General features: G+C 39.1%; 1 protein-coding gene across 1 annotated transcript in view; it reads right to left on the minus strand.

Moving 5' to 3' along the window:
- The window catches only part of slc35f4 (solute carrier family 35 member F4), a 31368-nt gene extending 15496 nt beyond the window's left edge, over nucleotides 1-15872 (minus strand). Inside the window, exon 1 of the mRNA XM_053633348.1 lies at nucleotides 15447-15872. Coding sequence (XP_053489323.1) covers nucleotides 15447-15663 — 217 coding nt within the window. The 5' untranslated portion in view covers nucleotides 15664-15872. The remainder of the gene's footprint in view (nucleotides 1-15446) is intronic.
- Between the last annotated feature and the right edge of the window lie 859 nt (nucleotides 15873-16731).

Here is a 16731-nt window from a genome sequence, read left to right on the forward strand (position 1 = left end):
TAATATTCCTAAAATATGGAGTGAGCAGCTCATGAAGCCTCAGTTAGATGCAGAGAACTGTGTGAAGAGTTTTTGCAAAAAAAAAAAGAAGTGTGTTCACACAAATGTGTGAAGTAACAGACAGTATGTAAGAAATTGCTTAAAAACTGCAATTCTGAATGAAGCATTAAGTTTTCCTTAAGTTCTACCACATGAGATAAAGGGTAAAGAGCTGATTTTATTTTGCAATACAATTGTGTGAATGATACCCAACATGCTTAAGTCCTCTTTAGATAGATAATGGGTCTAGTCTTCTAAAGAGGTTCTAATGAAAAACATTTGAAAGTGAAACCCTGAATTAGTGTTCTATAGAACCTCTATATGTTCACCAAATAGAACTTCTGTGTTCACCAAATAGAACCTTTGTGTTCACCAAATAGAACCTCTGTGTTCACCAAATAGAACCTCTATGTGTTTATCAAATAGAACCTCTATGTTTCACCAAATAGAACTTCTATCTATCAAATAGAACCTCTATGTTTCACCAAATAGAACCTCTATCTGTTTATCAAATAGAACCTCTATGTTTCACCAAATAGAACTTCTATCTATCAAATAGAACCTCTATGTTTCACCAAATAGAACCTCTATCTGTTTATCAAATAGAACCTCTATGTTTCACCAAATAGAACCTCTATCTGTTTATCAAATAGAACCACTATGTTTCACCAAATAGAACCTCTATCTGTTTATCAAATAGAACCACTATGTTTCACCAAATAGAACCTCTATCTGTTCATCAAATAGAACCTCTATGTTTCACCAAATAGAACCTCTATGTTTCACCAAATAAAACCTCTATGTTTCACCAAATAGAACCTCTATCTTTTTATCAAATAGAACCTCTATGTTTCACCAATGCATGTTCTTCCTGTGCTATGGGGGTTTCCTCCGGGTACTCCGGTTTCCTCCCCCAGTCCAAAGACATGCATGGTAGGCTGATTGGCATGTCTAAAGTGTCCGTAGTGTATGAATGGGTGTGTGAATGTGTATGTGATTGTGCCCTGCGATGGATTGGCACCCTGTCCAGGGTGTACCCCGCCTTGTGCCCGATGCTCCCTGGGATAGGCTCCAGGTTCCCCGTGACCCTGAAAAGGAGTAAGCGGTATAGAAGATGGATGGATGGATGGATGGATGTTTCACCAAATAGAAACTCTATCTGTTTATCAACTAGAACCTCTATCTGTTTATCAAACAGAACCTCTATCTGTTTATCAAATAGAACCTCTATGTTTGACCAAATAGAACCTCTATGTTTGACCATATAGAACCTCCATCTGTTTACCAAATAGAACCTGTATGTTTCACCAAATAGAACCTTTATCTATTTACCAAATAGAACCTCTATGTGTTCTAAGAATGCATGTAACATTCAACTCAAATCAATAATATTTAACTGTGAGGTCTCTATTTTACCCTTTTGCCCATAGACCTGCATCTTAGTCCTGTATAATACATCAGCACAACCATCTCTACCTACTGCTTGTTTCTACCCACAAATGAACATGTTCCAGTAGTAAAAAGCAGTACATCTCTGTGTGATAGGTAAAAGGCACTTCACTAAGCTACTGTCTACCTTAACCAGAGAGAAAGTAACGAAGCCATCGTGCTGAAATACATGATGAAATGTGATGAAATTCTTCACGATTGCTGGTATGACTAGGTCCTGCCTAAACTAAAGTGTTAACATATTATTTTAACATCTAAATTATGAGCAGTACATCCTTTGAGATGACAGGAGATTTGGAAGGATAATTTATACCAAACAGGATTATGCCAGAACCAGTAATAATGGCACCAAAATCAATGAAAATCTGGCACATGCTGTATTCCATTTAAAAGTAGACAATGTACTCCCCAACTTCCCACTTTGTGTTTCAAAAATGTCCTATTAGCAAGGTTTCTATATGATTTACAATCCAGTAGCAACTGCATTTTTCATATAGGAAAAGAGAGTGCAAGTTCACCAGGCACTACAGCATTTACATAAGCTTTTGGGTACCTTACGTTAGCAGCCTGCAGAAATAAACTTACAATGCAGACATCACAGCAGGTACAACATGGCTTCCATATTCTCATCTTCCCCAGTACTCATTCAGCACTCATTCAGTTACAGCTGCCTACAGATTTGGCATTTGGGATGTCTCTGATACTGACAAGCAACCCTTATGTTCCACAATTCTATGTGTTTTTAACACCCATTAGTCTGTTTCTTACACAGAGTTGCGGGGTAGCCTGGAGCCTATCCCAGGGGAGACTCAGGTGACTCAGGGCACAATGCAGGGGACAACCTGGAAGGGGGGGACAACCTGGAAGGGGGGGGGCCAACCCATCGCAGGGCACAATTGCATACCTATTCACACACTACTGACAATTTGGAAATGCCAATCAGCCTACAGTGCATGTCTCTGCACTGTGGGAGGAACCCAGAGTACCCCCGAAGGACAGGGAGATCATTCAAACTCCATGCACACAGGGTGGAAGTGGGAATCAATCTCCCAACTCTGGAGGTGCGAGGCAAGTGTGCTAACCACTAAACAACGTACCCCTGGTCAGAAACATGATGATGGAAAAGGAAAAACAAACCTTTGCCAAGTTTGTGTAGAAATTCCAAAAATAATCTCAGCATGGAGAACATGGAGATTGCGCTCAGTAGTTTACTGGATAATTCTATAAATTACCAGTTTAAAAGATTTTGTTTTGTATTGCATCCATTTATTTTCTCTTTTTATTCATCAGTCCAAATATCAAGAACATATGGCATTTCTTCAGCATTTCAGTTCTGTCCTTTGGCTAAGTTTGTCACTCTCAGCTCCGTTTTGGAGATAACAAATGCTTCCTGCAGTTTGTCAATTCAGAGTTGAATTGCTTTCGCACTGCAATCAAACTGCACTAGAGTTTGCTTGGAAGCAGACCGAGACCACCTCGAGACCATTCAAGTTGTTCAGGTTATTCTAGTCTGCACCTGAGTCTGAATGCTGGGTTCACACCTGGCTAAAGGAATCACATGAAGTGGGGAAAATGCACCAGGGTTTGATTCAAACAGACTAAACATTATACATGGGAAAGCATGCTATATGAACCGACTGTATATGAGCTTATTATATTGTGTTGCATGAATCATGAATGTTGCATGAATTTTCATCATCCCCGTCAGTATTTATTTACTGGCTAGTTCCATGAGAATTAACTTGTATTCAGAAGCAGCTGGTACAGAATAAAAACAGATCCCTCTTTAGCCCACTGTTCAAAAGACACTAAAATATCACTAGTGCAAAAATAATAGTAATGTGAAGTTTCTAGTTTAATGAGATTGTTAGCTCATTTTGTTAGACTCTGTTTTACTGTGAATGTAGTTAGTTTAAACACTAGTGACTGAGCGTGTCTATGCAGGCAAGTTTATTTCTTGAACAATTACCTCAGCTTTCACAGTTACGTCTCAGCTCGGTAACAGCCTAGCACAAATCAGCCCGGCATCTTGCTCTGTCTTCATTACACCTCTGGAATAACCACTGGTCTTTAGAGTGGTGTACTGATCGACAAACTGGTTTTAATGTAGCAGAAATTTGTATCAGAGCCTGCTTTGTCTTAGAACATGTGATAAAGCTACCATTCTGCATTTTCTTCTCTCATAATTTGTATAACTGTATAGCATTTTCTTTTTCATACAGCTGTAGTTTATATATGTGTTTATATTTGTGCTAGCTAGAATTACTGTTATTTTTAGCATAGAGTCAGGAATATTTAGCCAGGAATAGGCAAAACATACCAAAATGCAAAATACTGCAACTGAGAAATGTACTGACATAAAATTCAGGATTTTGTATTTTCCAGCTGCTGAGATATCTGTACAGTTTGGAGGTGTGTATAGTATGAAGGACATCAGTTAATAAAGTTAGAGTTCTGGTGGATGAGAGCTAATGCTAGTTCTCCTTCAAAAAAACATCTTAACCAGACATTCTATATTATTGCTGTAAGGCTAACATAGCTATAAGATGCTTTTGCCTGCTAGTTAATATCCTATCTTGCTAGCTAGCAAAAAAGGTCTATGCTCTTCCTCAAAACCGCTCTTTCATCCATCCCTCTACCTCGTCACACACTACACCCTACACACACACACTCATGATCCACTCGTAACATGCCTTTTTAGAAACTGATATAAGGGAAGAACCAGCACAAATCGATAATGTACACTTTAAACAATTTTTATTGCCGAAAATCATTTCAATCAGGAAGGCTTTTATTCCTCCATGGTTCTCTAATATGTTATTATACGGTAGACCTACTTGTTTTAGACAAACATCTCCATCAAGTTAATATCAAACATTATAAGCTAAACTAAGCAAACTAGATCCACATTACTACCACATTTTGTCCATATAATTTAGCAGATGATTCGATAAGTCCCAGTTGATGTAATAGTTTTGTACGAGTGTGAAACTGCAGCACTGCTGGCTAAACTACAGTACTGTACTGTACATTCTCTTTTTATGCTTCTTAATGTGCAAAATGCAAAATATATTTTAGCAGAACGTTTTCTTTTCAGAAGCTATTTTCACTTGTTTTACCATGGTTTGGCTGATGCGGGGAATATAGCTTGTCTTTAATTGAATAAATGAAATATTAATGAATTTGATGAGTACCCATTCAAATGGTTGTATACTGAACAAATAGTTTGTTCCTAGAGTTGATTAGTTTAGGTTATTTTTGAGGATGCAGCCAAGTACATTTTCATATATTTATATATATTTATATATATATATATATATATATATATATATATATATATATATATTTGTATATTTATATATTTGTATATTTATATTTGTACCACTACAGTAGTACCACTACATTCAAGTCAGAATCTTCAGGACTCTTTCCACCACTGTTCAGATCAGTGTCCCTGCACTCAGCATGTTCCCTGTCATTGAACAAATCCTGAATGAAAACTTTCTCTTGCTTACACACCTGGTGCAAGGAATCTTGCATGTTACCCTATCTAAATATGCAAAGAACCAAATTTGCCATCTACAGATATGGATTTAAATATGTGTAACACCAGCATAGTAAAATTCTTTGGTTTTCCCACCACATCGTTAACACATACAGTACGTTTCATGCTCGTGTTCATACGTGCACATAAAGGGAAAAATGTACACACACACACACATTTACACTAAGGTCTTAATGTACCTGACACTCTACGTCCACCTATGTTTTTTTTTCTCTCTCTTCAGTTTGCATAAGCACAACCACAAAACTATTTACCTTCAGAGATGGGGCAGGTGAGGACCTGTGTGCTGTAAGAGCTGAGAGGAGCCACTCTAGCGGAATGTTTCTTCATCCTCCTGTGCGTCCCTGTTTCGGAAGTGTGCCTGATGTGTGTGTGTGTGTGTGTGTGTGTGTGTGTGTGCGTGCGTGTGTATATGTGTGTGTGTGTGTGTGTGTGTGTGTGAGAGAGAGAGAGAGAGAGAGAGAGAGAGAGAGAGAGAGCTACACGGCTCAACTCTTCTGACAGATCCTCTTCACCCCTACGTGCATCTCTGCTTTAACTCACTCTTCACTATTTTTTCATTTTCCTTATTGTGTGTTCTCTCTCTCCTCCTCCAACTGTCAACTGACTTCCACCTGCCTTTCTCCAACTCTGTTTCTGTCTCTACATATAACCATAGCCTGCCACGATGCTCCCAGCGTCACAGCTGCACTGTCATTCTGTTATCCTGTGTCTCCTAGGGAGACTGGGCTTCAAGTGTGTGTGGAACAGTGCAATCATTCTCTTCTCTCTCTCCCTCTCTCTCTCTCTCTCTCGTGCTTCTCCTCTCTCCGCCTACCCGGCTGCGCAATGGATCCATCGCTTTGTTTGGAAGGTAACCAAGCAGCTCAGGCTAATTATGATGGGTTTGCCCCTCTCCCCTCCTTCCTGTTTGTCTCTTGCCTCATGTCTGTTGCCTACATTGTCACATGGGCCAGTAAAAAGAAATCATAGGTAATCGAAAAGTGTGCCATTTTTCTTTTCATGTCTCTTCTTCCCCAATCACTCTCTACCTCCTTCAGGAGCTCTTGTCCTCTACTCGAAAGCTCTCTAACGTTATGTCTGATCGAGGTCTTGCTCTGATGTTTCAGCCTCTGCAGCGCTATGCTTGCGAAACCCCAGGCCTCAGGGACAAAATCTTCTTGATGAAGCACTGCGCTTTTCACAGGGCTATGATGATGTTTCTCGGGTTTACCTCAGGCAGGGTCGACTATGCTGCTCCTAAAGTGTCAACAGTGCTGGAAATCTGAACTATTGTTGCTGAGCATGCAGAGATTCACAGATGATTGCAGAGATGAGTGGGTTTGTTAAAGACATAGAAAGACTATTGCACATACACAAGCCTGGGGATAATAAATTGAGTAATCTGATCATTTTGTTTGGCAGCTCTACCTCTCTGCTTATATGTTTGATAATGGAAATGACAAATATGGCATACTTTGAAAATTTTAGTTTTGCTAATCAGTTAAAGAGTTTTTTTTGTGGCAGCCAAAAATGTTTGATTTTGTTGCAGCTTTTTTCAAAATTGTGATGCAATTTGCAGAGGTTTTTTGCAGAAAACTATACGTATTGGCAAAATTACAATTGCACAAAATTGTTTTGCACGGTCTTTCGCAGTGGTAAATGAGACCTTTTAGCGGTCCTCGTGTTCGAAGCATGTGAATTGAAGGGGCATTGGCTGAATGTGGGTTGTGATGACGTCTTGGACCAAAATCTGTTATAAAATCTGCAGTAATTTAGAAAAATTGCAAGCGACTGTGAATATTGCAGAGTTTCCTTTATTTTGCGGTCATTTCTGCTAGAGCAAAATCACAAAATCCTAGAGGGACTGGTTTAAATGCTGTTTCTAATGAGTAGCTGGCTGTTGGTTGGAGAGTTATAGTTCAAAACCATAGAATTAAATATCACTGTTTTCATCATGTCTGCATCATGACTTCATGATTGTTAAAGAGGTTGACATTGAATGATAGTATATAACACTGCAATGCTATTAAACTACTGAGTTTGGGAAACTGAATGTTTTTTTTTTTTTTAACTGACTAGTTTATATGTACAATGATTCATTTAGGTGTCATGGTTGCGAAGTGTTGCCTCACACCTGCAGAGTCCCTGGATCCTGAGCTAGGGCTGAGATTTTAATACTGAAACTTCTGATGAATAGACACTTAGACCATTGTACTTTCATATTTCAAAATGTATTGCTATACTTGAAAATTAAGTCTGGTTGATATGATATTGACAACATTGTACATTATCATCATTATGCACTTTTATGTGCATCTGAATGTCAGTTGTTTTTTTGTTTTTTTTAATAAATGTAGAATATAAAACTGAGCATCTGAATGTCAGGATTTTTAAAAAAAAATAAATATAGAATATAAAACTCAATTTATAGTTTTACATTATATAGCTCCAACATTTTGTGGGAACTTAACTGTTAGCAATTAACTAAATATCATGTATTATGAAGATGCCATCAATGATAGTTATCAATTATCATATTTTTGCCAGTACTGGATATTTGCTTTTTATATTTTCTCGTAAATATACTTTTACCCAAAATCAACTTGCATTTAAGCAATCAGACATTATAGGCCTTGCTACGTTAAGGACCTAAAGGGCTTTCTGGCCATCACAACCTACTGATCACTAGCTCAGAACCTTAAATGCTGAGCCACGACGGCTCCAAATATCTACACTGGTATTGCATAAAATTGACAAATAATGTCATTTCCTTATCATAGTATACTGCCATGCTAATATACTGTACCATCATATCCTTTGTTTGGCTAAGGTTGGAATAGGCAGCACAGCTAAAATATATTTACATTTACTGAACTGGAAAGTCTCCATTATGTGGTGTGGATTTCTCCAGCAGGGTGTGTCCCATGGCTTAGCTGTCCTGGCCCACAGCTGTCCTGTCAACTCAGGGGAATCCCATTAACACAGCATCATCCTAACACTGGAACCCTCTCTGCGGTTTCAAAGTCATCCCTTCAATGGATCCACACTTGATTCTTCAAACACCCACACACTCCTCCTCCAACACACGGTTCCTACTCTCTCCCAGCAGACAGCACGGCCACAGAGTGAAATATTCCTGACATAAGCACATGTCTCACCTTCCAGGTTTCTGTCTCTCTCTCACACAGACTAAAACACTGCTGCAAAGCACACAGCAGAAAGCTCTTTCTTTTTTAAATGCTTCACCTCTCAGCTGAGTCAAGATAGATAGCAAGAGCATGGGAGACATGTTTCACAAACATTTCACAGGCAAATTTGGGCTACTTTGAGCAGAGAGAGAGAGGGAGAGAAAGAGAGATAGAGAGAGAGAGAGAGAGACCTTAATCAAACTTACACATACACAAAGAAGCACAAAGTGCACTCTCTGACAACCTCATAATGCATGCTTTATATCATTTGTTTAATAACTCAAAGTTTCTGTCATACAAAACACTCATAATCTGAATAGGCCTAAGGGGACTACAGGAGAACTGCTGTTCATTTGATGTTTTTGCCATCTTTTGATGTTTTTGTTTATGTGAAAATCCTAGGAGATCAGGAGTTTCTGATCACATTTTTCTCCCTTGTTCAGATTTTGTTCTGAAAATTAACTGAAGCTCTTGACATGTAGTGGCATGATTTTATGTGCTGTGCTGTTGCCACATGATTGGCTCTTTAGATATATATATATATATTTGAAATACAGATGCATTATGCAATGCCATGATCTGGATGTGTATCTGTATCTATATCAATTCAAATTTAAAATCAAAGTGAGCATTGCCTATACTGGAACACTGTTGTTTTTTTGCTGTGGAAAAGAAGTGGAATAAAATAAATAAATAAATAACTCAGAAATTCAAGCACTGTCAGCATGCTCTGTGAATGGCTCTGACAGTTCCTCAAACTTAGCTGTCACTTAAATTAATAACTAGTCTCAACTAGAATTGTACAAGGGACTGTTGTTTTTTATTTGCTCACGCAGTTATTATTTTTGTTTGTACCTGCCTGTGATATATTCTACATTTACATTTATTCATTTAGCAGATGCGTTTATCCAAAGTGACTTACAAATGAGGATATATATTCTAATTTATTTAGTCGCTTCCTCTCAAAATATAAAAAAAACTAGGTTCTCAAAATATAAACAAACTACGGGGTGTCCCAAAAGTCCCCATACATAAGGGAAATTAACTCTTTAGCAAAATGTCTTCGGAAATGTTTCATGCTTTTATGTATGTATGTATGTATGTATGTATATATATATATATATATATATATATATATATATATATATATATATATATATAAATAAAACTTTTTTTTCAGACAGCCTTTAAGAATGCCTTTGACAAATAAAGAACATATAGAAATGATTCTCATGGCTGGATCGGGAAGCTATCACAACATTGCAATGGACTTTCACAGGAAACATGGCAACAACACACATGACTCTGTTGCCAAACTTATTAACAAATTCAAAAAGACTGGAAGTGTTGCAAACCAACCGAGAAGTGAACATCTATGAATATCCACTAATGAAGGCACAACCAACGTGGTGCTGGTCTACACAGTCCCCTGTTCCCCATGTATGGAGACTTTTGGGAAACCCTGTAGCATCTCTGACCAGGCAGTTACTAAAAATGAATGTGAATGAATGAATACCGCAAAAGCATGTTAATGAATCTGGTCTTTGTTCCATGAGTTTCATATCTGACAACTCGCTCATGCCTACATGAACACCAAAACCACCTACATGTTTGTTGTTGCTTCCTATGAGATACCATTCCCAATGCAAACCTCTAGTCTGAATCTGATACAGGTGCAGATGTAATGTGAACCTTTTTGCCTCCTTTAATATATCCATCCATCCATCTTCTATACCGTTTATCCTTTTCAGGGTCACAGGGAACCTGGAGCCTATCCCAGGGAGCATGGGGCACAAGGCGGGGTACACCCTGGACAGGGTCCCAATCCATTGCAGGGCACAATCACATACACATTCACACACCCATTCATACACTACGGACACTTTAGACATGCCAATCAGCCTACCATGCATGTCTTTGGAATGGGGAGGAAACCGGAGTCCTTTAATATATTTTTTTTTGTATTTTATAGAACACATTATCTGTTCATTCTGAATAATGTATTATATTTGTTTACATCCATAATAGTGTCTTTTCTGTCTTGTAATTGACATCCCACCTGAGATCACAGGATCACCACCTTTTTATAAGTCTAGCTAGCACCATCCATCCTACCATCCATCCATCACACACGGAGAGACTTGCCCAGAGAGGCCTGCTGACCTGCAGTCACGTCACAGATGATGATTCCAAATGCGCCCCTTCTTTCCCCCTCCCATAGCAACGGACAAGCCCTGGCCTTCTACCCTGATACACTGCTGCTATCAGGCTTTTGTCATTTAGATCAGTGGCATGTTGCTCCACTATTGTCTACACACCTCGCCTGTCTTTTGTATGTCTCTAATACTCAGCGCTCTAGGAAACGAAAGAAAGAGTGAGCTGAGAGATATGAAAAAATGGAGGCAACACCCACACACTGAAAGTGTTTTACACACTTCATATCCACTTATTCAACTAAGACCTCATAAAAGACCTCCAAGCGTGGAGGCGATGAGTAATTTGCATAGATATTTAAGCACATCTTTTCATGAGCAGTCTCAGCTTGGAAATAAAATTGTTCTTTTTTTTCTCTTGTGGTCTAAAAGCATCTGAGCTTTTGAGATCTGAGATAGGCAAAATTAGGATGTGTTTATTACAGAAAGAAATTAAGATGAGTTGATGGTTTCACAGTAAAGCAAACTGTAAACTATGGAAATGTATATGGGTTAAAAATGATGAGGGTGACACCATGTGGATGAGGCAAAGTAGTACACCATAATGACAGAAATCTAGTGATACTATCATAATATTATACAATACTGCGATACTGCGATACTGCTTAGACAGACTCTTGTGTTACACCTCTCATTACACTATTAATTAACTGAGGCTGAGCAACTTTTATTTTTTTCCAGTTTTTTCCAAGCATGTAGCTGTACTGTGGCATTAATTGTATTTATAAATATACTGTGGCATTAGAATCTCCCATTATTAAGTATGCCCTAAAGTCAGTCACTAAAATTAATGACACATATCAGTCTACATCTATAAAATGTGTAATAGTTTGAAAATTCCTGGCTCTGGATGATTAATATGCCACCTCACTCCTCCATGTAATACAGCAAGACCATCAAGGCCTTAGAAAAGCTATTAAAAAAATGACTAAATGCCTCTGTGGCTGGATATTACTGGCATAGTAATCAGTGTAAGTAGATTTGCAGTCATGGCGCCAGCAGTCACAACACTTTCCACTCCCTCACTTTCCTCACTCAGTGCCAGAATGCTGGAAGATATGTTAAGCAGCCAGAAGGGGGCAGTATGGAAATGTAAGACAGCGTACTTCTTTTGAAAGGGGTTAAAAATACAAAGTATAGGAAGAAGCTTTTTTAAACAATGTCTCTCTTCTAGGAGTTCATAATGCATTATGTCATTTCAGCTGCAGAATGAAGAAAAGAAGGAGAAACACACAGGTCATACATACTTACACTACACACAATGTATATAGTAGTTAAACGTTAGGCCATATATTGCCATCCTAACAAAACAAAATAAGAACTTATGATCAGCTGAACACATGCCACGCAACATGTCTACTCCATTCCCAAGTATTTTTCCTGAACACATAAATAGTGTTTATAACGGAGGTATCACACCACATACAGGCATAATATCACATTACAGCAGGGTGCATGGTGTCCACAAAATGCTGGAATTTTTTCTTTCCACTCCCAAACTTTGCTACTCTTCAAACTTCACACTCAATAATTCTACACACATGGTCTGATGGTCGTGGGGTCAAGTATTCGAATCAGCAGCCTGCTCTATCTCTATTCTCAGCGAGTCTGCAGCTAACAGCGCCTCTCCGGTTGTATAGCGTCCCATTAGGCTTGTGGATAAAAATAGCCCACCAAGAGAGGAGGTCTCAGGAAAGCTGAAGATATGAGTGTTGTGATGGGGCTGACTCTGCACTCGCAATACTCGGCCAAAATGCTTAAATCATATCCAAATATATCTAATCACTTTACGGGGAATTAAATCTCTCTGAAACTCCTTTCCTGAACCAATTACAGCTGTACAATTTCCTTGCAATGTGTGAGAGAAATCAACTTAGGAAGATCCTGAGTGCATGCTTTGAAAAGGGGTTCTTCAATGGTTCTTTAAGGGTTCGTTTGATAGCTAAGGGTAAGAGTGATAGGAAAAGATTCTGTTGTAGAGATTTGTGTAGAATCTTTAACAGTTTCCTCAGAGTGACAACCAAAGAACCTTTAAAGGTTTCAATTCCACCCCCCTCATTTTCTTCCTAATTTGGTCACCTGCCAATTCAGCTCTCCCCTAGCATACGAGCAGAGGAGGGTGAAGGATAATACATGCTCCCTCTGAGACATGTGAACTGTATTTTTTCTCAAACTGCTGCTCATACTGCATCCCCAGGCAGCTTAACACACTCAATGGAAAGAGCTATCGGCCCTTTTCTTAGTACATTAACTCACAGACACCCACAGTTGGCTGGGTGATTGACAGGGGAGAGAGTAATGCCATCCTTCCCACCAGAGAACAAGGCCAATTTTGCTCTCTTGGCTGCTGGTCACGAATGGCTGTGGCATTCTGGGGATTCAAACTCACAAACTCCCAATGATCGGATAGGATCCCTGCCTTGTGCCCCGAGTTCAATGGGATAGGTTCCAGGCTCCCCCATGACCCTGTGTATGATAAGCGGTATGGAAAATGGATGGATGGACAGCTTATTTCCAGAATATAAAGGGTAATTTCAGTATAAAGTTAGGTGGTTAATACGTGTAATATGTTCCAGTTATTTCTTATTCGGAGGGCTAAATCAGAATCACCTGAAATGAAAGATGCTTCTTTCATGAATAAGATTTTTGTAAAATATACATGAAAGAAAAATACCACAACAGATTCACCAATCCTTTTTTTTCCACCCTCAGTACAACACCAGCCAAGTGTTACCCAATACCCACGTGCAAGATATTTGTTTTTGTCATTCATTAACACACATGCCAGAAATATATCAATGGATTAAATAAAATATGTCAGATCCAATCCAATCCCGATCCAGCTTTTCAGGCTAATATCAGTCTGTATATAAATGTACAGGCATTTTGTTTTTTTTATCGTTCTCTCTGATTATTCTAAATTCTTCTATGTCCATAAAAATGTACTGTGATAATTTTGGTAAATCATGGCACTGGTAATATTCAATACATTTTAGTTTGGCCAATTCAGTGGAGGCCTACAATATTTTTAACTGACACATTGTCATGTAATAAGGGAAAAGGGACTAAAACTATGTTTCCCATCAGCCACTGCACCAGGTCACATGTCTCTTTCACCTGATTCATTAGTACTTATGTATAAATAGTTACGTTCTGCACTGCATGGGTTGTCTTTCGTTGTTTTGGTTTGTCCTTCTGTCTCACATGATTCTAGTTCTGTAAGTCTTGTTTTAAGTTTAAACTTGGATTCTACATTTGCATCCGTTCTTATCTCTGTGACGTGACACACGTCACATTTACCCCAGTTGGTTTAATAAATTGCATATTGCTATGCAATTTGCCATGGTATAATAACAATATGCTAATTCTGACCATAAAATGTAGACTTATAAGTAGTAAGGAATATCTTTGTCTTTCATTTGTCATAAATCCATGTATTGACTTGATGCTAAGTTTGGTCCAGAGTAAAAAATTGATGTAGATTTGTATATTTACAGTAACTCTTTGCTTCCATTTCAGATCATACCACTCTCAGCCTTTCACACTTTCTCTGTTATTTATATAACTGCCGACTCAGACTTTAACAGCTATGATAAGTGGGTGTAATTTCAAAATAAAAAGACCCAAAGGCACTCAACTATGACCACTTAAATCAAAGTATGATTGTAATGAACTGTAATAATTATTAGGTATGTAAAGATATAAGCTTTTTGGTATAGTTTTTAAAAAATCCTTTCCCTTCTCTGCATGCAGCTTGTAATAAAACGCTCAAGAGGTACTGTATAAAATATGTCGGACAGAAATGCAGTTTCTTTCCTCTATAAAGCTGTCAGAGCAGCAATTACAGAATTCCAGCAATGTCCGAAGACACCAGCAGTGCAAGGGCGTTCTGACCCTCCTCTTGGCCCTGTGTTATTTTGTCAGTTGTGAATGTTTTAATTATGCTGCAGATAAGCACTTAAGCAGTGTAGCAAATGGGGTGAACACAGAGCAGTAGTGTTGGATTACTAAACAGTAAAGCTTCTGTTACACAAAGAGCTATAGGACACAACAACCCAGAGTCCATTTCACACAAGTGCAGATGAAAACTCTGCAGTAAGCATGAATGTTTTTCACATCAAATAATGAAATACACCATGGCGTTGATGAGGATGGTTAGGAGAAGGGATGCTATTCTGATATTCTAGAGCAAGGGGTTCTCAAACTTTTTGTACCACATTGACTGTAAAATAAATCCCACAGACCCCCACGGGACAGGTTAGTAAAATATATAGGCTACAGTAATATTTTTTGTCTATTTATTTCACCCATAGAGCTTTCTACACCTGAACGTTCCATCAACAGAACACAATGACAAGTTGAAAATATTTATAGATTGTTCTTGAGTTATTGATGTTTGGATGAAGCCTGTTTCATTCAAGCTACCGGCCAAATATGCTACTAGAGTAATAATACTCAGTAATAAATATAATATATGAATATTATACATATATATTTATAATAGTGGGATTTCTACCACTGAATAATAATTTTTTTTAAAAATCACAAACCCCTGACCACTGTTCTAGAGCACAGATTACCAACACTGCTCTTGGACTCTTGCATATTTTTTTTGTATTTTTCCTGCGCATGGAAAACTCTAACATGTGTAGAACATGGTGTACTCCAGGAACAGGGTTGGGAAAACCTATGATCTAGAGTACATCATTTGTGTTGCATCCAAAGTTTGGCAGGAAGTTATGGCTCGTGCTGCCTACCTCCAGTGCACACCATGTGGTGCAATGTGGATCTGGAATCCATCATGTTTAAGTGGAAAACCCACACACATCTATACACTGTGAGTATCAGTGTACACAAGTGTAAATTAAATGGTCCATCCTGAATGCCCCAGTGCACCAGTGCCATCATACAAGTGCGTTGCGAAGCAATGCCAGTCTTATTAACAGCAGCACGACCTCCAAGCGCAGAACTCAGCTCGAGCAGCTTTGTGATTTCCCGTATGTTACTTACTTCTGTGGCTGGAATATCCAGGGTAGTAACCGTAGTAACCCGTCATGCGTAAAATGCGGTCCTCGATGTCGTGCACGCCGTTGGCCGCCACTTGCGGCGCGTGCCTGTAACCCTCTCTTGGAGATGCTTTGGACGGTAGGTGCGAGCTCTTTGTGCTCTTGGCAGATTCGGGACGACAGCTCGCCTGTTCCAACACATCAATCTCTGTGCTGCTCATCCTCCAGGGGGGAAAAGGCGGCTTCTAAGCAACAACCGATAACCACGCGAGACCCGCCGACAAAGGCATCACCAGTGGCGGAGGAGACGCATTCCGATACTACTACACAGCTCCAGAGAGGAGGGGGAGAAACTTGGCTCGGTCGCTTCCAGCACCCGGACGCAAGGGGGCGCATCTCCAGCACCTCGGATACACAGCAAATCCGCATCCTAGCGGACTAAACAGTATGTTAAAAATAGTAGGTTACGCCGCAGGGAATTGATTTAAAGATAAGCGAATCTGCTGAGCGTTTTCACAAGCCGTAACATTCAAACGAACACAGCGTAGTAATCCAATCCCGAGAGGGCTATAAAATCACATGCCTTCTGCCCTTCATCATGTCTTACCATGAGGCGGAAATAACGCTGGAGAATATTGCGCTTCTCGTTGGAATAACTATAGGAAGCAACGCATATTTTGGACCGTGTTTTAGGATTTTAGGGAATTAAATATCGTCCACTTTATTAGGAACACCTGTACACCTGCACATTCATGCGGTTCTAATCAGCCAATCATGTGACAGCAGTACAATGCATAAAATCATGCAGATACAGGACAAGAGCTTCCGTTAATGTTCACATCAAACATCAGAATGAATAATAAGTGCATCTCTGTGACTGATCGTGCTGTGGATGTTGGTAGGCTGTTTTGAGTGTTTCATAAATTGCTGATCGGAGAATTTCAAAACAACAGTCTCTAGACTTTGCACAGAATGGTGTGTTTGTATATATACAGCCATTTTATTAGGAACACCATACTAATACTTGGATGTACTCCCAACCCTCCTGCTTTCAGAACAATTCCTCGCAAGGTGCTGGAAACATTCCTTTTCTGTTTGATGTGAACATTAACTGGAGGTCTTGAACTGTATCTGCATAATTTTACGCACTGTGCAGCTGCCTCATGATTGGCTGATTAGATAATACCATGAATCATCAGGTGTATAGGTGTTCCTAATATAATGTCAGGTGAGAGTATATAACTTTGATACATGGTGTTGTAGTGGAGATCAGGCCTGGATGTCCCTCA

The sequence above is a fragment of the Ictalurus furcatus genome, chromosome 9 (assembly GCF_023375685.1).
Source record: "Ictalurus furcatus strain D&B chromosome 9, Billie_1.0, whole genome shotgun sequence".
NCBI classification, from domain to species: domain Eukaryota; kingdom Metazoa; phylum Chordata; class Actinopteri; order Siluriformes; family Ictaluridae; genus Ictalurus; species Ictalurus furcatus.